The sequence below is a fragment of the Psammomys obesus genome, unplaced genomic scaffold, assembly GCF_907164565.1.
Source record: "Psammomys obesus unplaced genomic scaffold, mPsaObe1.curated_primary_1811, whole genome shotgun sequence".
NCBI classification, from domain to species: domain Eukaryota; kingdom Metazoa; phylum Chordata; class Mammalia; order Rodentia; family Muridae; genus Psammomys; species Psammomys obesus.
In genome coordinates, this window is record NW_026592118.1 from 14,784,233 (window position 1) to 14,811,320 (window position 27,088).

Below are 27,088 nucleotides of genomic sequence, written 5' to 3' on the forward strand. Positions count from 1 at the left end.
GCTCCCTGCTCAGCCAGTGTAGCCTGCTTGGCCAGTGCCATGTCTCCAAAAGAAGTGTTGGCAGCACCTGCACGATACCCAGAGTCCTCTGGTCCATAGGTGTATGCATGTGTGTGTGTGCATGCACATGTACATGCAAAAGATAATTAATTTTCTACGCTAAACTAGCCTTCAGACCCTGTTGCATGTATGTTAGTTGTCCCAACGGATATGCTCCAAAGCCAAAGAGTTAGTACACAGTTACCATGACGTCTTTTGAATTTACTTTCACCTAAAACAATTCTTGTTTTTAATTCTCATGATTTTGAGACCTTTAGTTCAGTTGATCTGTAGAATCCTGTTTGCATCTGTTATGTTTCCTCTTGTACATTTGACAGGAATATCACAGAAATGTCCTGTTGTTTTCCTTGTTTCCTGTAAGATAGCACAGGAAGCCAGTTTATCTCACATTGTTTTTGTCACATTGTATTTGTCATGTACTAGTAGTTAGTCATGTTCACTTTTACTATTTGATTAGAATGATATCTTTTTTCTTTGTAATTAATATGTATTTGGTTGGGGAAGTATTTTTACACTTGGTTACTTTAAGTTTATTTTCTCATTTCAAGCTGTCTTTGGATAGCTATTTTAAAATAGGTTGATTATCATGGAAAGGGTGGTTTTGTCCTAATCTTCGATATATTTGAAAGCAGTTTTCTGTGGTTACTGAGATTTAAACCACCCCTAAGGGCACAGCGGATTTTGAAGGACTGAATGAGTCCTTCATTTAGAGTGAGAAGTTCTGGAACACAGACAGGACTCACTGGTTGTTAGAAATTCCTATAAATTAGTGAGTGTTAATTCTAGAGTTCTTAGTTCTGATTTTTGTTCCTTCAGTATTTAAGAAATAGATACAGAGTTTTTAAACAGGCAAAATAATTCAAAATTATGTCTGCTTGGCTCTGGAGTGTTTATGCTTCAGTATGTATATTGTGTTTTTTTTTTTTTTCTACATATGAAATAGTCATCTTTAGTACCTTAAACAACACACTCTTATTAGCACACTATTCTGTAGGTCACAAACCAGGCACTGTGTTGCTAGGTTCCATGTTTGGTAAAGCTGAAATCAAAATTTTGTCCAGAATGGATTTTTATCCTGCAGTTCTGGGGCACATCTGTTTCCAAGTGCACTCACCCCTTCCTTTGGGTTGTGAGAACAAAGTTGTGTGGCCCTGGTGACCGACCGTATCTTTCTCCCCAGGCCTCCTAGAGAAGGCACATTGGTCAGCCCTGTCTGCAAGCCAGTGACAATGCTTGATTCCCCTGTGATCACTACCTTCTGTGACCACCCAGAGGAGAATTTCCCGATTATGATTAGCTCTGATCCATGTGATAATGTTCCCTGTCATAGCTCTCCAGTAGCATAGTCTCTGCCATCTTCATTTCAGCTGCAAAATCTCTGCACAGCAATACCTAGATTAGTGTTTTATTGAGCTGGGAGACAATGTGGTCATGCTAAGGCACAGAGTCTGGCGGGGGGGGGGGTCACCTTAGAATTCTTACTTCAGGCTACCTTCCAGTAAATAATCTTGCCTATTTGTGCTGGAAATCTGAGGAAGCGTTGGAAAGGCTTAATTTGCCAGCTCTCCCTTTACCACCTTGTCAGTATTCATAGTAGATTGTTTTACCACCTAAAGTAATGCAAGTCTTTCCTTTGAAACTGTCAGAAATAATCCTGTTTACCTGAATTGGGCTTTAGTAAATGTGCTCTCTATTGATTTAGGAATGAATTCTCTGGTCATCTCACGGATCCACAGTTAAAATTTAGGTGAATGGAAGCCTGTGTGCTGGCCGCAGACTGCCGTCTGCTTCTGTTCCCTCAGATGCCAGGGGACACAGTAGTGCACTTTCAACAGTCAGCGAGTTAACAGGTAGCACGATGGCTGTGCTTCCTGACCGTTGAGCTTCTCTTACTGTCGTGGGTGTGAGTATGTTGTCAGGTCTCAGGAAAGTCACAGCTGCGTTCTTCACGTCTCCTGTCTATTAATGAAAGTGGTGAGAAGGTATTCTAAACTTGATAACTGGCCTGGGGAACGTATGAGGAGGTGTGCACTGATGGTGAAAATTTGTAATATCAAAACCAATCTGAAATTATTTCTGCTTGCTTTTGAGCAGTTTTGTGGTGTTTATTATCAGCCTTATTACTTTATTTTTCTCAGAAACAAGCAATAGTGTTTAAGGCCCTAGTGACTGTGAATTTCTGTTATTCTGTGATGGTTGGTTGAGAATGGCCCCCATAGGCTCATATATTTGAATATTTAGTCCTCAGTTAGTGGACTTATTTGGGAAGGATTAGGAGGTGTGGCCTTGTTGGAAGAGGTGTGTCACTCGGGGGTGGGCTTTGAGGTTCTAAAGAGTTCATGTCATTCCCAGGTAGTTCTTTCTGCCTCCTCCTTGCAGATGAGGATGTAAGCTCTCAGCCACTGCTCAGCCTCAGCCTGCCAAGCCTGCCACCATGCCCCCACTGTGATGACTGTGGACTAACCCTCTGTGGATACAAGTCCTGGTTCAATGCTTTCCTTCATAAGCTGCCTTGATTATGGTGTTTTGTCACATTAAAAAAAAAATTTAACTAAGATAAAATCCTACTACAAAGCAGGAGAATTTTGCTGCTATTTGAGAACTTAAGTGTAGGAGAAATGGGCTTGATGTTGGAGGGCAGTACAGAATGTGGCTGGGCTATTAACTGGCTTCATTAATGTGATACCCTAGTACTATGTTGAGTTTGTAGGCCGAAAATCCAAAATTAGGGCAAGAAGTTGGCTGAGGTGAATAGTTCTCTTTTACTCCTTTCCCTCTGTAGTTAATTTTAATACTTACTATTGTCCTCTGAAGCCAGGCACAGTGCCACACACTGCAATCCCAGTACTTGGTGAGGCAGAGGCAAGAGGATCTCTGTGAGTTTGAGGCAAGTCTGGTCTACAAAGTGAGTCCAGAACAGCCTAACCTACACAGAGAAACCTTGTCTCAAAAAACAAAATAAAAAATAATTGTTCTCTGAATTTGAATTTATACAGGTATATCATTATGTCTGTCTCTTTTCCAGGCTCTATTATTAAATCATTTTATTATAAAATACTTGAGATCAAATTAATGTTAACAAATGCCACCTCTGTGTGGAAACACACATTTTACCCATTCAGTAAAATTACATTTCAGTACATGCAATTCTATTATGGAACCATTATGTAGTTATGATTAGCTAATCCTTCCTATACTTCTTAATGCAAAGAATTTCTGGCAAGATTGTTAAAACATGCAGTAGATTCTTGAACGTTATCCTCCAACTGACCTAGTGTGCCTGGGATAGTACCAAGAACTCATGTGTGCAGCGACCAGTGCACACACGTTAAATCACCCTCAACTGCATAATGCTTAATTTATGATGGTGCTTACATGCTGGAAAGTAGCATTTGATCGTCTGGCCTTCATCTTTTTAGTAAACGCCATTATAACTAAGAGTACAAATTATGCCTTCTTATTTTTTTTGAGTCTAATGTATTACATAGGATTTAGCCAACGGTGTGTATTCTGTTGTTCTACCGTTATTGATATTTTTGTTGTTTTATTGCAGTAATAAGGAAAATTACACTCTGCTTAAAAATTGAATTTAAATTGCTTAATTTTTAATAAAAATTAATGTAAAAAATGAATTCCTAATTGTAATTGTCTCCTTCTTTTTTAATCTTTTTTTTTTTAAATTCATAGGCAGTGCTTAATTTCCCCAAATACTGCGAACCTGTAGTTAAAGGAGAAGGTAACTATCTATAAATTATTAATACTTCATTTGAGAAAAATTATACAAGATTTGAATTGTTGAAATTTTCTCCTGAGAATAGCAGGTGAACGTGATACTCGCAAACTATGGAGAAATATTGAACCTCACTTGAAGAAGGCAATGCAGACTGTTTATCTCAGGGAGATTTCAAGGTAATTGTGTATGTTTTACATGTTAAAAATCACTTATCCAAAGTGCCTTGGACTAGAAATGTTGTAAACATCAGGGTTTTTTGTTTTTGTTTTGTTATTAAATATTTGTATAGAATTTACTGATTAAGCTCCCTAATCTAAAAATCTAAACTCCAAAACACTTCAAATTTCTAAACTAAACTTTATATCTAAACTGTTTTTTGATAAAAACCAAACTATGCATGCTTTCCTTTCCTTCTTCATGTGAGTACGGTAGAAAGAGAAGATTCAGCATGTATAATTGGAGCTCACAGAGATAGGAAAAAATGGGTTGTTGGAAAGCTTCAGCACTGGAGGAAAGAAAACATCTTGGGAATAAAAGAAGACTTGCTTTTATGCACCAGAAGTGTTCATAGCCCCAGATTATCCAGAATGGTAAATTCTGAGACTCTGATAGTCTGTTGCATTCTGGTAAATTGCCACAGATTTAGAGATTTAAGACAGTACATTATCTTAGAGATCTGAATGCCAGAAGTCTGAGCTAAGTCCTTAGGGATACATTCCTGCAGCTTCTAGTAGTTGCTGTGTTAATCAGGTTGTGGCTTTTTACTGCATCTTTAAGTCAGGATTCAAGCAGTGTTTCTTCTGACCTCATCTTCCTCCTGGAAGGATCTTTTTTGTTTCACTGGTACTACTTGAAAATTTATTGAAACTTTTTGTCTCTGTGTGTGACTCAGTCAGGCCTAAGGCATTTTCCTCCACATAAGGCAACATAATTGCCTGTTAACGTCTTTAAAAGAAGCATTATTAAGTCTGGTATTGAGACATGGAACTATTTAAATTAAAAACAAAAGAAAAACATCTCTAGTCTTCCAAGGAAAAAGTCACTTACAAAAGAAAGTTAATGATCTTTTCTAGTTTCTATCATTTGCCTGCAAATTTCATTATTTCCTTGTTTTTAACTGCTGAGTAGTATTCCATTGTGTAAATATAGCACAATTTCTGTATCCATTTTTCAGCTGAGGGACATCTAGGTTGTTTCCAGATTCTGACTATTATGAATAAAGCTGCTATGGACATAGTTGAGCAAATGTCCTTATTGTGTACTTGAGCATATTTTGGGTATATGCCCAGGAGTGGTATAGCTGGATCTTGAGGTAGCACTATTCCTAATTGTCTGAGAAAGCGCCAGATTGATTTCCAAAGTGGTTGTACAAGGTTATATTCCCACCAGCAATGGAGGAAGGTTCCCCTTTCTCCACATCCTCTCCAGCATGTGTCATCCCTTAGGCCGATACTCTAACCAAGGATCATGCTTGGAAAGGGTCTAGACCCCGTGCTCACAGGAAGCCTATAGGTTGCTCAGTCTCCAAGTGGGTTCACCTAGTCACTGACATGAGCTCAGTGGCAGGCTCTTTGATACCTCCCCCTGGAGTATAGCCTTGCCAGGCCACAGAGGAAGATGATGCAGCCAGCCCTGATGAGACCTGATAGGCTAAGGTCAGGTAGAAGGGGAGGAGGTCCTCCCCTATCAGTGGGCCAGGGAAGGGAGCATAGAGAAGAAAAGGGAGGGTGGGTGGGATTGGGAGGAGACAAGGGAGGGGGCTACAGGAATAAATTGTAATAAACCGGGATTCAAAGTGAATAAATTATAATAAACAAACAAATAAATAAATGAAAAAAGAGGAAAAAAGTTAATGAAACTTGCAAAGTAATGAGTGCTTTTGAGAAACCCAAAGAGAAATGAAGCGAAAAAGACTTGTCTTTTCAATCTGTAAATCAAATATTAAAGCTGTAGAAAAAATAATTAAACAGGGAACATTATTTATAAGGCACCTCTGAGCAATCTGGTAGTAACAGCCCTGGCATGACAAAGAAATACCAGGGAAACTTTGTACCAAAAGATTGATAAAAACATTGAATTCAGTTTTATCTTTAAATGGAAATAAAATACAGGTGTAGAACAGTATGTGAGTATTCATTGCTTGATAAGCTGTAGATAGCATATCTTTTTAAAAAATGGCAAGAGGTATGGCAGTCCATGCTTTGATTTCATCACTCAGGTGGCAGAGGCAGACAGATTTTGTGAGGCCAACCCGGTCTATATAGTAAATTCCAGGCCAGTCAAGGCTAGCTGCCAGAAAAAACAAAAACAACACAAACAAACAAACAAACAAACAAAAAAAGAAGTATTACTCTATAGGTAAGAGATGAGAGTCTAATAAGAAGCCAAAACTTTTTTCCCCAAACACCTTTTCTTATCCTTTCAGCCTGTTCCTAACCAGCTGTACAGGGTCTGGGTTCTCTTCCATCTCTTTTGTTGAAAAATGCAGTTTCATTTACATTAGTTCTGCTTTTGACGCTGTGCTCTGGAAGGACTTGATCTTTGGGTCTCAGTGTTCTGATCTGATCATACCCATGTCAGTTGATTATTCCACAGATTGATGCACAGTTGTATCCAGTGCAGTGACTAGAACTGTTGGGAGCATACAGAGTGGCTATGGTAGTTATTGATTGTGATTTTGCTAGCTTTACACCTGTGGTCAGAGGAAAAAGGATTATTTTAAAGGTTAACATTTGAGTATTTTGTTACACTGTTATTATATGTCAAATGATTTTGTATAGGTACATACACATGAATATTGTATGTATTTTCTATTTTCTAATTTGTTCATAAATTAAACTGGTAGGTTCTATGAGGCTCTTTTTATTACAGCATATTGATTTCTTACAGTTTTAAATCCATTTTTGTTGTTTTATTTTAGTTCCCAGTGGGAAAAGTTACAGAACGATGATACAGACCCCGGACAGCTAAAAGGTATCAAAGAAAATACCGAGACAAGTACCAAGGAAATATGGTGGTTAATGCTAAAGGGTCTTCAGTTAGGAAGTAGCATTTGAAAAGAGATTGCTCCTCAAGTTATAGTATTTTCATTAATGATTTTCCTTCAACTGAATATCAATTTTGTGTTTTTTAAGTATTGGATTCTATTATGTGAAAAATTAGTAATTCTTGTGATGTTTTCACCTAAGTATTCCAATTATATGATACATTATATTTCAGGTTAGGAATATTTCAGGTTAGCTGCTTTTATTTTTCTTAAAGAAGCTGTTATGCATTTTTATCAACTGAAAAGATTTTTAAAAATATATCAAAAAGTTTTCTTTTTGAAAAATGTAAAGATTTCTCTTCAGGAAAGGGTATGGTATGGTGGTATTAAGGTGTTTTTTTTCTCTGGGTTTCTGAGCATTTCAATTGATTTCCAAATGATTTCTAAAAGTATATTATAGGAGAGTGAAATAAATGACTAGAGTTAGAAAAAAAAAAAACTGCTGTAATTTAACTGTGCTACTTCCTGTGTGCTTCAAACTGTGCTGTTTCAGGACCTCTGGAAGAGCAGCCAGTGCTCTTAACCTCTGAGCCATCTCTCCAGCCCCATAGCTAGCTTTAAATTATTACAAAGATTTTAAGGGAAGCTCTTGTAAGGCCTCCCACAGAGTGTGACACACAGTCAGCATCCCATCCTTCCTCGTGTGCATGGCATTGTAGGTGTACAGGAAATGGTCTACTGGACATGGCTTCTTCGGTGGAAAGTGTCTGTCAGTAGGGGTTGTTGTTTTTATCTAAGGAGCTCCTAACATGTGACATAATATTACATGGGATATATTTTTGTGTGCATGTCTGTGTTGGGGGGGATAAAGAATTGGAGTAGAGGTAAAGTGTCCTAATTTGTGGTCATATAAGGTCTTCAGGGAAGGAAAAAATAATCTTAAAGGGAAAAAATAATGGAATTTACACTGCAGCTTGGGAAGAGCCAAGCAAATAGAGCACACAAAGCATTGACAATATTCAGCCCTGCGGTAGCCGTGTCAGAAGAGGAGATATGGTCAGAAGGGCAGCTGGAACGCTGTGGAACGCGATGAATGCTGTCATGTTCTGTCATGTAGGTCTCTCGGCGTACACCCATGTGGAGCTTCCATACTACTCCAAGTTTATTCTTATTGCTGCTTACCTTGCCTCGTACAACCCAGCAAGAACTGACAGGAGGTTCTTCCTTAAGGTATGAGGGACAGCCTTCTGTTTCTTGAAAATCCCAATAGTACAGTTGGTCTTGCAGCTTAAAATATGCAAGCTTCAAATTAACTGTTCTTACAGCATTTACATTATATTAAGTAATCTAAAGATGGTTCAAAGAACAGAGTATCTTATACAACTAGCATTCTTACTTTTATATAAGGAACTCGAACGTCCATGGAGTTCGGTGTCTGAATGGTCTTCAGTCCTCTAGGGATACCAAGGAATGGCTGCTTTGAAGTTTCTCTGTACTTATGAATTTCTAATGGGCAGAGATTAGACTAAGAGATTGCTAACTACACAATTTGGACCACTAGTTAATGGCTCTACAGTCACAGTCTTAACTTTGGAAGAAAGCAGGTGTTTACGGAAGAGAGGATATTGGGTATAAGCTGGTAGTGTAAAACCTTTTCACTCCCTCAGACCCTTCTTTATTTATTCCCATTTACATGTGTGCGTGCATTTTCCTTTTGTGTGCATGTGTGTGGACAAGGTGCGCATGCATGTGTGTGCACATGCATGTGGAGTTTGATGTTGGAAGTCTCCATCATTCCCTGAACTCGCCAGTCTGGGGAGTTTGGCTAGTGGGCTTGCTCTGGGCACCCATCTCCTCTTTGTGCAGCTGACTTACAGCGGGCTACGCGCCGTCCGGCATTTATGTAAGCTCTGGCATCTGCACTTCAGCTGTCATTCTTCTTTTCCCTCCTCTGGAGGTAAAACATTTGATAGTAAAGTTATGTTTGTTTGTTTGTTTGTTTTGATTGATTTATTATTTTTATTTTTGTCGTTTGTTACTCGTCCTCTCAGGGCAACGATAACCCCAACTACTGAGTCTTGAGTGCCCATTCTCCTTTAAGTGACAAATAACTTGTTTATCTTTGGAAGTTTTGTTCTTATAGCAGTGAATATGTAGTACTAGGATCAGTGTAATAAATTTTTCTAAGAATTATCACTATTGTATTTTATAAGCTTTGTATGCAAAAGTAATTCTGCATCCAGTCTAAATCTAAGTCCACCCTAAAGCATAGCAAAGTCTAATATGTATATAAGTTAATAAGTAAAATAAAATTTCTGAAGGTGTGTGTGTGTGTATGTGTATATATATATATACCATTGGTATATTTATACATATATATAAACTCATACTATATAAATATATATTATATATGCACCATATTTTCAATGAATTGTTTTTTCTGGTTTGAGCACCTTAATCTAAAAAATTATTTTCCCTAATTGCAGCATCATGGGAAAATCAAGAAAACCAACTTTCTAAAGAAGCATGAGAAGGTATTTATATTTTAAATTCTCTTACCTTTTGGATGTAGAAAAACTTAATGAATGTAGGATCATTAAGGAAATGGATGAATGTGTAATTTTATTTGCATATAAGAACTTTATGTTAATAATGTTACCATTTACTGTAATAACATTTTGTTAAGTACATTATTCGAAAGCAAATTGAAAGGAGCAGGTACTAGAGATATAACTAAGTTGGCAGTTTTTAATAACTTATTTGGTGGAAAAATTCTCCCTGGATTGTTAAGTTAAATACAATGGATTAAACTCAGTTACTTTCTTCTTTTCCACTCTCACATACCCACTAAAAAGTCCATTGATGAAATAAAAATGGAAAACCCATAAATACTTAAACAGGTAAGAGAATTCTACAGTGTGGAATTAGGAAGTGAATAGTACAAAACTTTTTAAACTAAGGGTCTTTACCCCTCCCTTATTAAAAATTTTCTATAAACTTGTAAAAACCAAAAATTAATTTAAAACCAAACTTGCAATGGTCTGAGGAGTCAGTCCATATTAAATCACAGAACTGGACATACCACCATGCTATGTGACACACATATGTTCAGATTTACGACAATTGCTCGTTAGGATTATACTATTTTTACTACAGATACAAAGTTTCCTGCTCTTAAAAAATATAATAGTTTAATTACAGGAAACAAAAATCTTTCATATTTTTCTACCCTTGTTTTAAGCATGTATCAATTTAGTTTATCTTTGGATTGTTTCATTTTAGAAAACTTGATTTTTAAAAATTAATGTTTAATCTGCATGTTTGAGTTAAATGAAGTTTGTATTGGGCTTAGGAAAGAATTTCAAGCAATTTCTGAAGGTCTGTTAAGCATACTTTTACATTTTGTCTGATGTGCATTTGCAAAGTGATATTCCCAGCACAATGAGTATAAAATCAGAATATTGATCAACATTACAGAACACTGAAGGTACTTTACATCCTGCATAAAACCTTCAGCAGAGATCCTATTATTTATGTAAACAAACACATCCTGTTAGGGTACAAAGTAGCTTGTCTTTATTAAATGGTAAGATCCCAGGAAAGAATTCTTTTTAAATGAACTTTTTTGTAATTATTATGAGCAAATGATTTGTATACCTTTTAAATGTGTCTAATCCCGGAACTTACCCTCTGAAGGCAGAGGCAGACAGATTTCTATGAGTTCAAGGCCAGCATGGTCTGCATAGGAAGTTTCAGGCCAGCCAAGGCTGGATCCTTTTCTCCTTGCTCCCCTTGTTGTTGACTAGAGAGGCCCCTGCTTTTCACTGGACATCATGTAGGATGGGAGAGGCCATGCAACTCATTCAGTTTTGTGAGCAATACATAAGTTCTGTCCTGGCAAGCCGCTCAGATTGGGATCTCTCTTTTCTGCAGTGCTTTAGCCTTGACCAATATACAAATTTCATTCATATTTAATTTGATTAGATATTGTCAACCTACAGAGTTGGTAGGCTGTGTTTTATAACCTCCATCCATCTACAAAAATGAAGACATAAAGTCTTCCCTGTGTGCCCAAGAAGGGGGAAAAACAAACACTTGCAGCATTGTCTTTGTTCTGCAGAAGTGCATGTGTGTGCCAGGAGAGATGGGCAAGATTGTCAGTAGCAGCATGTTTGTAGTAGCGATGGCTTTCTTAAGTCAATGTGATAGTGATACAGTCATAAAAATGGATTAGGGCTGCATTTAAAATACCTATGCATAAGTCTTAGAAAACATAATGTTAAAGGGAAAAGGTAATGTGATAAAAAGCTGCATCCAAAATAACAAAATTTGTATGGAATTTAAAGTCATACAGTGCTACATACTGCTAGTAGATTTGTGAACACTAGTATTGTGAAAACCAGTGTGAGAATAAGAGCATTGTGTTTTAGATAGGGATTCTTTCGAGGGACAGAAAGGGATAATGAGATAGAAAGAGTTAGATGGGTTTCAAATTTTTAGTAATGTGGTCTAAGTTTTTTGTTTATCTGCATATATTACATAATATTTGGGTCTGAGTAAATTGGAGAGTGAGTACATTGGTATTTATTATATTAAACCTCTGTACTTTTCTCAATGATTGAAGTATTTGGAAGGAAAAGCATGTGAAATTTAAGAGCAGAAAGATAATATCTAAAATCTGGGCCCAGGGGTCTTTTCTGAGACTGATACTCCAACCAAGGACCATGCATGGAGATAACTTAGAATCTCTGCGCAGATGTAGCCCATGACAGTTCAGTGTCCAAGTGGGTTCCCTATAATGGCAACAGGGACTGTCTCTGACATGAACTCAATGGCTGGCTCTTTGATGACCTCCCCTTGAGGGAGGAGCAGCCTTGCCAGGCCACAGAGGAAGACAATGCAGCCAGTCCTGATGAGACCTGATAGACTAGGGTTAGATGGAAGGGGAGGAGGACCTCCCCTATTGCTGGACTGGGAGAAGGGCAACAGAGGAGAAGAGGGAGGGAGGATGTGGTTGGGAGAGGAGGAGGAGGAGGCTACAACTGGGATACAATGTGAATAAAATATAATTAATAAAAATAAATTAATAGTATATTTAAAAAGACAAATAATATCTAACTGTCTTTTAGCTGTAACTGAAGTAAATCCTGGATTTTTTATACTTTGATCAGGTTTTGTTTCTTTGCTTACAGCCATTCTTCTTTTAAATATATAATTACTCTCATGCATATACTTTCCTAATTTTTCACTCTTAATAGAAAGTCCTTAAATTCTCAACCTGTTTTTAAAAGTATCTGCTAATAAAATGGAATTTCAAGTATTGTGATTTTCTAATCACATGATTGTACCATATGAACAGCCACAACTATGAACATTTACAGTCTTTAAAGTTTTTATAAATCCTAGATTATATCAGGCTGTCAGCTTAGTCACTGATGAGACCATTTTATTACTTTGCTAAATTAAGATGGTGTTTGTAATTATCAACCTTTTTTAAACTGTTGAACTTTCTTAAACTGCTCAACTCTTTTGAAACTGTGTTGTTAACTAAATGTTGAATAAGTATATTTTCCAGGAATTGGTCTGAAGAGGAATGGTGGGAATTAAGTAGTATATTCTAGTCTAGGAATTAAGAACCTGGTTTGGTTTTATATTGAGGTCTTTGATCCACTTGGACATTAGTTTTGTGTAGGGTGATAAGTATGGATCTATTTGCATTTTTCTACATATAGACATCCAGTTAGACCAGAACCATTTGTTGAAGATGCTGTCTTTTTCCATTGAATGGTTTTGGCATCTTTGTAAAAAATCGGGTGTCCATAAGTGTGTGGATTTATTTCAGGATTTTATATTTGATTCCACTGATCCACCAGTCATTTACTATGCCAGTACCATGCAGTTTTTATTACTATTGCTTTATAGTACAGCTTGAGATCAGGGGTGGAGATATCTCCAGAAGATCTTTTATTGTAGAGGATTGATTTAGCAATTCTGGGTTTCTTGTTATTCCATATGAAGTTGATAATTTTTCTTTCAAGGTGTGTAAAGAATTGTGTTGGTAATTTGATGGGAATTGCATTGAATCTGTAGATTGCTTTTGGTAAGATAGCCATTTTTACTATATTAATTCTGCCAAGCCATGAGCATGGGAGATCTTTCCATCTTCTGATATCTTCTTCTAATTCTTTCTTCAGAGACTGGATTTTTTTTTTTTTTTATACAAGTCTTTGACTTGCTTGGTTAGGGTCACACCAAGGTACTTTATGGCCTTTGTGGCTATTGTAAAGGGTGTTGTTTCCCTGATTTTGTTCTCAGCCCTTTTGTCTTTTGTATACAGGAGGACTACTGATTTTTTTTTTAGTTAATTTTGACCCTCGCCTATCAGGTCTCATCAGGACTGGCAGAATTTATAAAGAACTTAAGTTAAAAAAACAACAAATCAAGTAATCCAATTTAAAAATGGGGTACAGAGCTAAACAAAGAATTCTCAATAGAGGAATATCAAATGGCAGAAAAACACTGGAAATGCTCAACATCCTTAGCTATCAGGGAAATGAAAGTGAAAAAGACCCTGAGATTTCACCTTACACCCATCAGAATGGTTAAGATAAAAAACTCAAGTGACTACACATGCTGGAGAGGATGTGGAGAAAGGGGAACCCTCCTCCACTGCTGGTGGGAATGTAAACTTGTACAACCACTCTGGAAAGCAATCTGGTGCTTTCTCAGACGATTAGGAATAGCGCTTCCTCAAGATCCAGCTATACCACTCCTAGGCATATATCCAAAAGATGCTCAAGTACATAATAAGGATGTTAGCTCAACCATGTTTATAGCAGCTTTATTTGTAATAGCCAGAACCTGGAAACAACCCAGATGCCCCTCAGTAGAGGAATGGATACAGAAATTGTGGTACATCTACACAATGGAATATTATTCAGCAATTAAAAAAAAAAAAAAAAACAAGGAAATTATGAAATTTACAGGTAAATGGTAGGAACTGGAAAAGATCATCCTGAGTGAGGTATCCCAGAAGCAAAAAGACATATAGGGTATACACTCACTCATAAAATCTGTATACCTAAAGAAACTAATCAAGAAGGAGGACTGGCTAAATGTTCAAACCCCATACAGCAAGGCAAAAAGGATGAACATCAGAAGAAGGAGAAAATAGGGAACAGTACAGGAGCCTGCCACAGAGGGCCTCTGAAAGGCTCTACCCTGCAGGGTAGCAAAGCAGATGCTAAGGCTTATGGCTAACCTTTGGGCAGAGTGCAGGGAATCTCATGAAAGAAGTAGGAAATAATAAGACCTGGAGAGGACAGGACCTCCACAAGGAGAGCAACAAAACCAAAAAATCTGGGCACAGGGGTCTTTTCCGAGACTAATACTCCAACCAAGGACCATTCATGGAGATAACCTAGAACCCTGCACAGATGTAGCCCATGGCAGCTCAGTGTCCTCATGGGTTCCATTGTAATAGTAACAAGGACTGTCTCTGACATGAACTGATTGGCCTGCTCTTTGATCCCCTCCCCCTGAGGGGGAGCAATCTACCAGGCCACAGAGGAAGACAATGCAACCACTCCTGATGAGACCTGATAGACTAGGATCAGAAGGAAGGAGAGGAGGACCTCCCCTATCAGTGGATTTGGGGAGGGGCGTGTGTGGAGAAGGGAGAGAGAGAGTGGGGTTGGGAGGGGAAGAGGGAGGGGGCCACGAGGGGATACAAAGTGAATAAAGTGTAATTAATTAAAATAAAAATGAAAGAAAAAAAAAGAACCTGGTTTGCGGGCTAAAGAGATAGCTCAACAATTAGTAGCACTTGGTGCTCCAAACCCAAATGGCACTCACAGGTTTGTGTAACTCCAACCTCTGCCGGCACCTGCATGCCTGTGGTGAACGTGCATACATTCAGGCACACGTGCACACACACGAATGAGTGAATGAATGAATGAATGAATGAATGAATGAATGTCTTGGTTTTGGTTATGCATTATCTTGAAAAATCATTTGACAATGTCAGCAGAAGTGCTCAAGACTGCAAATGTCTGAGTTCTTTCACGTTTATTGGTACAGAGAAATGTTAAGATTATTTATAAAAGATACGGCATTATCTGCACGAGATAGTACCCTTCAACATGGAGTTGGCAGGGCTCTTGACTCCCCTCTCTGAGGATTTGTAGGAAGGTAATGCTGGAGGAGGGAGAGGCAGCTCTTCAGTGCTGTAGCCCCTGGTAAGGTGGCCATGCCCCAATAGCCCCGTACCTGTGCTCTGTCAGTAACAGTGAAACTCAGCTGGGTTAACACAGTAATGGACATGAAGGAGGACCAGGTAGGAAGAAGATCTGCAGGATGGGAGAGACAAGGAGTGTAAATGAGCAGGTGTGGATATGATCAACATGCATTATCTCTGTGTAGCAAAATGTCATAATGAAACCTACTGTTGTGCATAATTAATGGATGCTAATGAAAATGTCAAAAGATAAATATCAGGCAAGGTTTTAAGGACTGCAGGTTAAATTTGTTAGTATGTTTGAGGGAAAAACTATAAATTTATTACTACTAGGAATTTACAGTATAGAAAGCATATGTTGTGTTATAAGAATATGTTGTCTTTTCTCTACAGACAAGCAATCATCTTCTTGGACCAAAGCCATTTCCTCTGGACAGATTATTAGCAATATTGTACAGTATAGTGGACAGCAGAGTGGCTCCAACAGCAAATATCTTTTCCCAGGTAGGCCTCGTCATGGGTTCTTTTCTACCATTTCCAGTCAGTTCTTCAGGTAGTGTGGTAGGTGGCAATCTGGGTATAGATTATTTTTGCTCGGCAAATGTTAATGTTCAACTGTACAGTGACTACTGTTCTTAGTAAGTACAGTTGGCCCTTTGTATAGCTAGGTTTGGAATTCATGGATTCAACCAACTACAGTCAGAAAAAGAAAACAATGAATTGCTTCTGTCCTGAGCATACGCAGGCCTTGTTATTATTCAATACAAATATAAATATAGTGTAACTGCCGTTTATATAGCATTTGCATTAAATTATGTTTTATACGTAATAGAGATATTATTTAAAGTATCCTGAAGAGGAGGTTCATTGTATATAAATATATGGTATTTTATACACGGAGCTATGCGTCCTCAGCTTTGGCATCTATCGGGTCCTTCAACCAGGCCTCCTGAGGACGCTGAGGGCCAGATAGACTGAAAGTTCCAAACAAAAACTCTTTGAGGAAATCACAGGTTTCTAAGTATAAATGATGACAAAAGCAATTTAATGTTTCTGATTCTTTTTCTTTTTTTCAGTAAAGGAATTTTTTAAAATCACTGCTGATTAAACAAGTGGCTTGATGATTAAATTGATGAATTATAATATATAAGCATGATTTAATGGAAATATTTTTAAATGTGTTGGAAAGTAATCTATAATGTCTTTATTTCTCATAAGTATATTTCTTGGGTTGACATGCTCTTTCTGTCAATTTACCTCTTTTTTTGTAATAACTCAGTTTTCAATCAGCATTTCGCTAGGTGGCAGTATAAGCCAAGACGTAGAAAATGAGTATTTTGGTTTTTGGATTTTGTTTTTAAGTAATTCATTGATAATTTAAAGAAAATTCTATATTTCTATATTTCTTAAATGGTTCAGAAAGACTTGGCATGTATTATGAATAGAAAAGGCGAACTGATGTAACTGGCATCTGTTAGAATACAGTCATGTCAGATATGCAGTGAGCAGTTTGTTTGTGGATATATTTTTATGGTTGGTAACAAATAATGACAGTTAAATTATAATTACCTCACTATAAGTTTGATCTCAGAATGGGTATCAGATTTTGTAACATTTGATAATAGCTTTTAATTCATTAAAGAAGATTAAAGTACCAAAATTGACAGTAGTTGCAACACTCTTGACATTGGATCTAGATTGATCTTTATAATACTTCATATCAACATTTGTAGAAAATTAGTATGTGCATTGAGTCACAATCCTTTTGCCTGTTCCTGAATGCTGGGTTCCTGAGTGTGCACCACATGTCCAGTTACTGTTAGCAAGTTTCTACGCACAACATACATGGTTTTTATTACTACAATAGCTGAGATGGACATCAGGTGCTGTTATCTTTAAACACATTCAGCTTAGGTTGAGGGGAAGTAGGAGAAAGATGACTTCAAAACAGAAAAAAAGCAGCATCATTGTATGTGATTATAATTCTTAGATGCCCCAAATTACCTTTTTGAGAACCAAACAAGGATAATTTTTAAGAAAACTTTTCTTTTTGGGAGTTTGCAACTTATTTGGTGATGGTGGGGAATACATAAAAATAGTATTAAAAGGTTTTAAAGGAATGCTTGACACTGCTTGTGATGAGCTAAAAGCAGAAATGATTACTTCTGCATTGGCAGGCTGTAAGAATGACCTGGCAGCTAAGGTGGAAAAAAATGGAGCTTGGCTGGAAAGAATGAGCAGAGTGTTTTTGTTCTTTAGTATTTCTATGTTACTTAAAAAGTAATTCTGCAAAAAGGAAAAGCAATGAAATCAGTTGACATTTGGAGTGGATACAGTTTAGTGATGAGCAGGAACAGAGATGGGTGAGGGGGTATAGGACCAAAGTTAGAGAACAAAGCAAAAGCTAAACATTTGTGCATGGTTGTTCTAGGAGCTTGATTGGCATTGGATGGGGCTGTGTCTAAATAGAAGTAGTCGCTGTAGGACTAGTATTGTTACCTCTGCTCATAGGGCTGCCCCTCCCACACAGCGCACCTTGTGCCTCCTATCCTGTGCCCAAGTTACCAGGGCATCCTACTGTTTAGAAATAGACTCAGCAGTTTCACTCTCCAAGGAAACAGACAGTCACAGACAGAGAGGTTTCTGATGTAGGGGCTTACTGACTGTTCTGGCATCCTGACTTTGAGGAACAGTGTGAACAGTATCACCAGTCTTTGTGTGCACATTGCTGGTGCTAATGTAGTTAGAGACAGCTTGGCCCAAGGTCTATCTTTATCTGGTAAGAAAATTCTTTTCACTCTTGGCAGTGAAAATTGTTGACTTTTTGGTTGCCTCTTCTTATTAACACTTGATATTTATAGTGTTTCAGATGTTTAAAGCATATAAGTGAATATACATACATGTTTGTTCATAAAATCTTTTAGGAAATTGGTCATTCCGATTATTAGGGTATAAAAGATGGGGAAAAGCAAGGTGATAGATTTACCTAGACTTAGGGTAACTTTGCTTTTGCTTGGTCAGTAACTTATCCAAGAAAAGAAAAGAAAAACGTAATATGTTCAGGAACAAAATGTGGCAGGTGGGAATCAGATCCAAAAGAAGACTGTCTCACATTCCTTTTGCTTTTGGTCAGCAGTGACTCTGAAAGGCTGCTTCTGTTTTACTTTTCTCTCCTTCATCTGTTGACTGTACTCCTCCCCCCAGAAGCACCATTTAAAATTAATGTATATACTATTTTTTAAATATGTATACGTCAGCGCTAACATTTTTACTGGGTGTTCTTACTTGCTCTGAACACTAGGTGACAGTGTTGTTGCATTGTAGGTTTAAGTTGCAGTAGACACCAGCTTTAACTTAACGCTGTTTCTGACATTTAAAAAGAAAGTGATTTTAAAATTTTTCCACATTTTGTTTGTTTGAGTGAAAGCAGAATGACTTGAAGGAATTTAGTATGTGTTGTGTGTATCTAGGCATGTAAGTATCCTTTCATGAAAAGTGTGATTGGTGAGGAGTTATGTTGCTTGTCTATATGAGATGATAATGTATTACTCTTCCATTAAGTAAATCTACATGCAGTTATCCTAAAGATTTATTTTATAGTAATATAATATTTTGAAGCTTGATTTAACAGTTTATATATAAAATGTTCATATAACAATTGATCATTTATGCCTTATAAATTCAGAGTTAACACAAAGAAAAAAATATTTTAATTTTATTTCACTTAAATCACTTCTATAATGAAACTATAAAAATCACATCTTAAGGAGATTTAAGTGTTTGAGGTCTGAGAATAGTTCAGGGTGGTAATAGCAATCATGGCAAGTATTCTGAATTTACTCACTAGTGCATTCAGAGGAGCAGCACATTGAACACTGAAAGTTGTGTGAATTTACTGAACTTTAAAAACATTTTAAAGGTTTCAGACTTTTAGTTATTAATCATACCTAGTTTTTGTCCTATACACCTTGTAATCCTTCTTACAAGTCTGTTCTAAAGTTCTCATTGAGGAAACCACAGTCTCCCTTGTGTGAATGGTGCGGCCGACAGATACTTACCCTGAATTATAGCTTTTTCTTCTTTTTTCTGTTGTATGAGTGGAATGCATATACCACAGCCATGCAGCAAATGGGTAAAGTTGCACTCATTACCTTCACATTTTGAATTTGTTCAGATACGACCTTTAAAGACCTTCAAAGATAAAGTATTGATTTCTTTTCTTTAGAAGCATATTAATCACATGATTTTTGTGGGTTTTTTTGCTTTTGTTTTTGTTTTTTTCCCCCTTATCTGAAGAAAACTGATAACTTGTTTGGAGAATTTTGAACAATTTGGTGTTTTGTTTGTTTGTCTTTGTTTTTGAGACAGGGTTTCTCTTTATAGCTGTGGCAATCCTGGACTTTTGTAGACTAAGCTGGCCTTGAACCCACAGAGATTCACCTGCCTCTTCCTCCCGAGTGCTGGCCAACAATTTGTTTCTTTTTTTTGTTTAATTGAATTTTTATTTTATATTAATTACAGTTTATTTACTTTGTATTCCAGCTGTAGCTTCCTCTCTCATTCCTTCCCAGTCCCTCCCTTCCTCTCTCATCTCCTCCCTGCCCCTCTTTAAGTCCACTGATAGGGGAGGTCCTCCTCCACTTCCATCTGATCCTTGCCTATCAGGTCTCATCACGACTAGCTGCATTGTCCTCCTCTGTGTCCTGGCAAGGCTGCTTCTCCCTCGTGGGGGGCGGTCAAAGAGCCAGCCAATGAGTTCATGTCAGAGACAGTCCCTGTTCTCCTTACTAGGGAAACCCTCTTGGGCACTGAGCTGCTATGAGCTACGTCTGAGCAGAGGTTCTAGGTTATATCCATATATGGTCCTTGGTTGGAGAATCAGTCTCAGAAAAGACCCCTGTGCTCAGATATATTTGGTCCTTGTGGAGCTCCTGTCCTCTCCAGGTCTTACTAACTACCCCTTCATTCATATGATACCCTGTACTCTGCCCAAGGTTTGGCTATGAGTCTCAGCATCTGCTTTGATACACTGCTAGGTAGTCTTTCAGAGGCCCTCTATGGTAGGCTCCTGTCCTGTTACTTGTTTTCTCCTACTTCCAGTGTCCATCCCATTTGTCTTTCTAAGTGAGGATTGATCATCTTACCCTGGGTCCTCCTCTTGTTTAGCTTCTTTAGGTGTACAGATTTTAGTATGTTTATCCTATCTTAGAGGTCTCGTATCCACTTATAAGTAAGTATATACCATGTATGTCTTTCTGCTTCTGGGATACCTCACTCAGGATGATCTTTTCTAGTTCCCACCATTTGTCTGCAAATTTCATGATTTCCTTGTTTTTAATTGCTGAGTAGTATTTCATTGTGTAAATGTACCACAATTTCTGTATCCATTCCTCCATTGAGGGACATCTGGGTTATTTCCAGGTTCTGGCTATTACAAATAAAGCTGCTACAAACATGGTTGGACAAAGAAATGTTCAACGTCCTTAATCATCAGGGAGATGCAAATCAAAACGACCCTGAGATTTCACCTTATACCCATCAGAATGGCTAAGATCAAAAACTCAAGTGACTACACATGCTGGAGAGGTTGTGGAGAAAGGGGAACCCTCCTCCACTGCTGGTGGGAATGTAACCTTGTACAAACACTTTGGAAATCAATCTGACGCTTTCTCAGACAATTAGGAATAGTGTTCCCTCAAGATCCAGGTATACCACTCCTAGGCATATATCCAAAAGAGGCTCAAGTATATATACAACAAGGGCATTTGTTCATCAATTTGTTTCTTCTTTTTTTTTTAAGTTACATTTTATTAACTCTGTATCCCAGCTGTATCATGCTCCCTCATTTCTTCCCAATTCCTCCCTCTCTCTCTCATCTCTTCCCTGCCCCTTCCAAGTCCACTGATTGGGGAGGACCTCCTCCCCTTTCATCTGACCCTGTTTTATCAGGTATCTTCAGGACTGGCTGCAATATCCCCCTCTGTGGCCTAGCAGGACTGCTTCTCCTTTGGGGGGTGGGGAGGTCAAAGAGCCTGCCACTGAGTTCCTGTCAGAAATAGTCCCTGTTCTCCTTACTATGGGAAACCAATTTGTTACTGAGCTACCATGGGCTACATCCGAGCAGAGGTTCTAGGTTATATCCATACATGGTCCTTGGTGGAGTGTCAGTCTCAGAAAAGACCCCTGTGCCCAGATATATTTGGTCCTTGTGGAGCTCCTATCCTTCCCACGTCATACTAATTCCCTTTTCTAAACTTTCGGTAGAGTGCAGGGAATCATATGAAAGAAGGGGGAGTTAGTATGATGTGAAAGGATAGGAGCTCCACAAGGACCAAATTTGTTTCTTAAAGCAGGAACATAAGTACAGTTCTTTATCATTGTCACCTATCACTTATTTTAAAATATTAAGCCACATTACATTTTCCCCAAAGGATGAAATTGTGAGTTTGTTTATAAAATCACTGGTACCAAGTTGTAAAAGTGATTTTGAAAAGAAAAAATATTTTTTAAGAAGTAAAGACGTTGAATTGTAATATTTACATAACATTATTCATCATATTGTTTTTTTAATAAATTTAAGATAATTTATTGTGATTCTTACATATAATAGTTTAATATAACATATATTAGTACATTATAAAGCTGTGCTAAGAATTAATAGCAAGGAATTGGTGAGAGGTAAGGAAACAATGTAATTCTTATAAAACAGTTTCATGCAGCATGCTGGCAGTCATATTTTCATTTACATGCAATTCCTGGGTGATTTCATATTGCATTATACAGAATTTAATAAAAACATTTAGAATTCCCTGTACATTTATTTTCACTTATGTGAACATTATTGAAAACATTTTAGAGCTTGAGTTACTATACAAATTTTACTTCTTAAAAAAAAATGTTTCTACTTTCTCTGTTTTTAAATTGACATTATCCTACATATTAGGATAGATTTGCATTTACTTGATGCACTACTTTTTTGTATTAAAAGCTTAATCTTTTCTCCCAAAGGTTTGATCAATTGTATTTAAATAGCCTTAGTATTTCTGCTTATCTGACTCGTCTTATTAGTTAAATAGGAGCTCAGAAGGCAGAATGGGGTTTTGCTCTTTATGGCCAGAGTGTGTGAGGTAGGCGCTCAGTCTCTCCTTCATAGTAACTGCAGGGAAGAGTTCTTTGCTGCTAGTAGGGCTAACATGGTATTTTACTAAGACCAGAGCATGGACATTTTCCTTCAAATATATATATTTGATATTTATATTATATATATAAACAGATATACATTGTATCTGTTTCACTTCAGGTTTTCTAAAGATGGGAGCTGTTTCATGTTTTCTTTTCCTGTCCTGAAACATATAAAATTATTTTAATTGAGTTAGATTTCATAGTCGATACTTTTTCCTGCTTATAATTGAATTTTTCTTTGTTGGCTTAAAATTTTATCTAGTAGATATTTGTAAGTGTCCGCTACACTTCAAACACTGTGTTAGGTGAAGAGAATAAAAAAGGAACTAAGTGTGTCAGTAGCATTCTCAGCCTGCCTTCTGTCCTGTCAGAGACATCCGTGTTTATTCTAAGGACAGACAGCTCTGGAGGATGTAACACCCAGACTCTAAACAAGCTCTCTGTCACGCTTAAGGAAACGGGGGGTTTAACATTAGAGACTTTTTCTTTTACTTCAGTGGTCCCCGATAGTTGAGAACTTAGACATTCAAGAGTCTCAGGAAGTGATAAATCTATTCAGTTTCCTTTCGCTGCCTTGAGTTCAGTGTTTGGGGCAGCAACTATTTGACAATTGTGTTATCACTAAGGTCTGTTAATGCCTATATAAATTTAATTGTGTCATCAAACAATTTCAGTTGATACGTAGAGCTTTTAAATTACATATAACAAATTATAGACAATGTAGAGATATAAACAGTATATTTTCCATGTTCTATTATGCACTGGATAGCTTTTCTTAGAAAGCTGCATTGCTGTTTGACATAGTTTAGAATGAAAATTATACTCTTAACCTCATTAACACTATTTTAGATGTCTCTAAACTTTTACCAAAAGCACTTTAGCCAAATAATTGATTTTTATAAGTAGTTTACTTTTCCTGAAAAATTAATTTATACATATATGGTGGTTCTCAGAATATTTTTAAAAACTGAGTGTATTTATTAAATGCTAGTGAGGTGACACTAGAAGTAATTGATTAAAAATAATAAGTAATTGATTAAAGATTATAATCAATACATATATTTATTATATGAAATAAGACCTTATACATATAAAATACAACATCCAAAAATCTTACTATCAGATATTCATATAAATTGTCTTGAGTAACAGAATTCTCTTTTTAAACTTTAAATTTGGTGACTTAAGTGGAGTTTGCCTTTAAAAAGTAATTCCGTTGATAATACACTACTCTGAAGGTGAAGTTCAAAGCTTTCTCTTTGTTATTTCTCTGCTTCGCCTGGCTTGCACCATCATTCCCTGAGTCAGTAATACTTCACTGAAGTGCTATTCAGGGGAATTCATGTAAATCACAAAAAATAACTCTTAACATTTCCTAATCTTACTATGTCCTTTTTTTTTTTTTTACTCAGCCACACCAGAGATTTGTGTGGCATTCCACTCCATCTAGGGGAATGGAGAGGCTTACTGAAAGTCCACCTTGCTGATGAATAGGTCAGCAGGGATGCTGTTTGAAAGAGGCCCCTCTCTAGCAGCTCAGAGCACCACCACCATGCTGCTCAGCTTCCACGGTGCAGCAAATGAGATTCTCCAATCTCCTCCTACCCCGGTGTGGGTGTATTACTGTTCATGTCAGCACTGTGCAGTAGGTGTCTATGTCAGAATCTGTTTTTAACAGTATCTTTATAATTGGAAATGGTGAAGTTGATCTATGATTTTTCACTAGCTGCACTGTTTTAAGGAATGCTAATACTGTTCATTACCATTATGCTCTGGTGTAGGACAGAATTCGTATTTAAGAGATTCTGCACTATTGCTATAGTGACTATATAAGCAAACCTATACATTAGAGCTAAATTGTTTTAAAGAGAAAGGGGAGTTTGAATAAGGACTGGTTAGTGGAAAAATGATTGGGGACAATCTCCACTATGGAGATGCATGCTACATTTTCAGATACGTGTAAATATATCGTAATAGAATAGGTGCTGCGTAAGGGAGTTTCCCAATACAACTTAGTATATAGCTCAGTTGAGTTCTTTCTTTGGAGAGGGATGGCCACAGTAGGCATCAGTAGACCTACCACACGTGCACATTCGTAGACAGAGTGCTCCTCCCGCTCATGGACGTGTACTGCAGGAAAGCTATCCTGTCCTCTGGGTAGAAAATTAGGGATCTTGAGCCCAAGTCGCTGTTAGAACCTAAGTGCTCTCTCACCTTCAGACACTGCATGGTAGTAGACAGTTGAATTCTTAGAATGGTAGGTGAACAAGCCCTGATTGTTCAGAGTAAGAAAGAGAGCTTATCCAGAACTGTCTTATATGTTTTCTCTGCTGTCAAATGCTGCTTAAATGTTAATCATTTATGGACTATATATTTATATCCCTTCTGCTCAAGTTCTCTGTCCAAAGTAACAAATGAAATTTAATTGATCTAAATATCTCAAATATATCTCATACTGATATGATAAACCAGATGATTCCCTAAAATGTGTCTGTGGACTTTCAGTGTGTGTGTGTGTGTGTAAAATGTGATGCATTGCTACGGGAAAAAAGTAATACAAGTTTTTTTAGTTTACCTTTAGCAAATGGAGAAATAACTCCTGAGCTTTTCTTTTATCCTGTTTAATTGCTACATCCAATATGTTTTTCCTACTAAATATTAAATATACTTTATTCTTTTTACTATTTTGCAATTGCCTTGAGTCATTAGCGTCATCATTTCTTAGTACTAAAGCAGCTTCCTATCTGGTCTCCTTGTCTGCAGGCTCTTTATATAAAGGCACCAACATAAACCTTACAAAACTGAATTTGATCCTTTTTTGTTTTTATTTCTGTTTACACTTTTTAATGAGTTACATTATTTAAAGAACCAGCTCTCCATTGCATAGACCTTCTTGTAAGGCCCTGCTCATTCTGACCCAGTGTTTGCCACTCTGTTTCTCCTCTGTTCTATTCACAATAAGCTGTTTCCTCTCTACGTCATAGTAAGTTTTCTTGTCTTGTATTGCTGCATATAGTGTTCTGTCATGGTTCAATTCATTTATGCATCATGGCTTGTCCCTTTAATGGCACATCTCAGTAAGTTCATACTTGGCCCCATTTACTTTTAGTTCAGTCCCTTCTTTAGAATCAGATACTTGCATTTATTCATATCATTAGCAGAACGCTGACCTGAATGCTACCATTTATTGTGTATTTTTCTCCAGCTTTTTTGAATGTGTAGACTTCCTCAGACACAGTGTCCCTAAATGAAGGACTCCTTATGTGTGCTTTGGATCTTCCCAGCTACCAAATGTTCCCAGCCATTTCCAGGGGTTACAGGCATTTCTCTTAGTTCCTTTGGATAAAAAAAATGCACACTTTTTTATTTCCTTATCTGAGCAGTAACAGTTTCAAACTAAACCACTCAGATAGTATTTGCTTATCTCTTTCTAGTGCTTCCATTTACCTCTTGTGTGTGTGTGTGTGTGTGTGTGTGTGTGTGTGTGTGTGTGTAAATGTAAGATTAACAGTTAACTTGTGCCACAAACCATCACAACCTTTGATACCAACCAATTATGGAACTTGCTGAGTTGTGTGGAGCTCATACACTGACACCTCATGTGTTAAGTTTATTCAAATAATTTAATATAAATTATTATGAATCATAAAGCTTTTTCAAAACAATTAAAATATGGGTTATTTCATACATCAGTTGACCTATATACCATCCTCTAAAACTATAAAAATAATGAGCTTGTTAAAAATTAATTACAGTTGTAAATTGATTTCCTTTTGTTGGCAGAAAGAATAGTTTATTAGCCCAGGAACAGGTTCACACTGTTTTTACACTAAGCATTTCCAGCTGAAGCTTGTTAGTGACTGCCTCTCAGATTAAGGGGGGAGAAACCCCTCCCTGTGGTACATGAACTCCTATTGTTACGATATAAATAATCAGCTCATCTCCCTCATGGCTGAAAACAAAGAACACAGTAAAAACACAGCAAAGGTGAACTAAGCAAATATTGCACTCACTTAAGACTCATAAAAAATACTATATATACAGAGAGATTCACATTCTTAAAAATTTCCTGGTGAATATATCTGTTTTAAGAGCTAAATGAAAAAGATTATATACTTCAGCTTTCTCATATTAAATATTTTACTTTTAGTTGACACACAGTTCTGTATATTTATAGACCATAATATTCTAATTGAATTCTACTATGTATAATCATGAAACCAAAGCAGTAAGCATCTTTTTTCCTTATATGTTGACCATTTATTTGTGTTAGGACCTTTGCATATGTCTGTAGTAGTTCATTATAAATAAAGTACCTAATGAAATCGCTGTTCTATATGGTGATTAAGCCATTCCTCGTGTCTAATTAGTTCTTGGTATTTGCTATCTGACTTTCTTCTGGCCTCTTTCCAAGCATCATGGAACCTTTATTCTACATTCTCTTTTTAAGGTAAGATAAAATAAAGTAGAAACAGTGCCCAATTTCCAAAATAGCTACGTGAATACTGTTCATCTTGTTAGCAAAATGCTTCCAATTTATAGAAGTTTTTGTATATCCCTGAACTGAGGGGAAAAGACAATTTTTGAGGAAAACCATCAGTGGCAACTAAATACGTAAGAGGTAAATTAAGACATTTAGGTATGGAGTATTGGCTCAGTGGGTAAGAGCATGTATTGTGCTAGCAAGAAAATCTGAGTTCAGATCTCAGCATCCATGCAAAGAGGTGGGCATGCTCATACAAGCACATATAACCCCAACATTGCTGGGGTGGAGGCAGGAGGGTTATTGGGGCTTGCCAGCCACCAGCCTCACTCAGGGTCAGGGAGAGATCCTGTCTCAGTTATAAGGTGGATATTGATGAGTAGGGTACCAGACAGATCCTACAACACC

General features: G+C 37.1%; 1 protein-coding gene across 1 annotated transcript in view; it reads left to right on the plus strand.

Annotated features, from left to right (window-relative positions):
- The window catches only part of Orc5 (origin recognition complex subunit 5), a 62,307-nt gene that overhangs the window by 22,310 nt on the left and 12,909 nt on the right, over positions 1-27,088 (plus strand). Inside the window, exons 7-12 of the mRNA XM_055613002.1 lie at positions 3,748-3,796; positions 3,879-3,969; positions 6,714-6,766; positions 7,897-8,009; positions 9,266-9,313; positions 15,409-15,519. Coding sequence (XP_055468977.1) covers positions 3,748-3,796; positions 3,879-3,969; positions 6,714-6,766; positions 7,897-8,009; positions 9,266-9,313; positions 15,409-15,519 — 465 coding nt within the window. The remainder of the gene's footprint in view (positions 1-3,747; positions 3,797-3,878; positions 3,970-6,713; positions 6,767-7,896; positions 8,010-9,265; positions 9,314-15,408; positions 15,520-27,088) is intronic.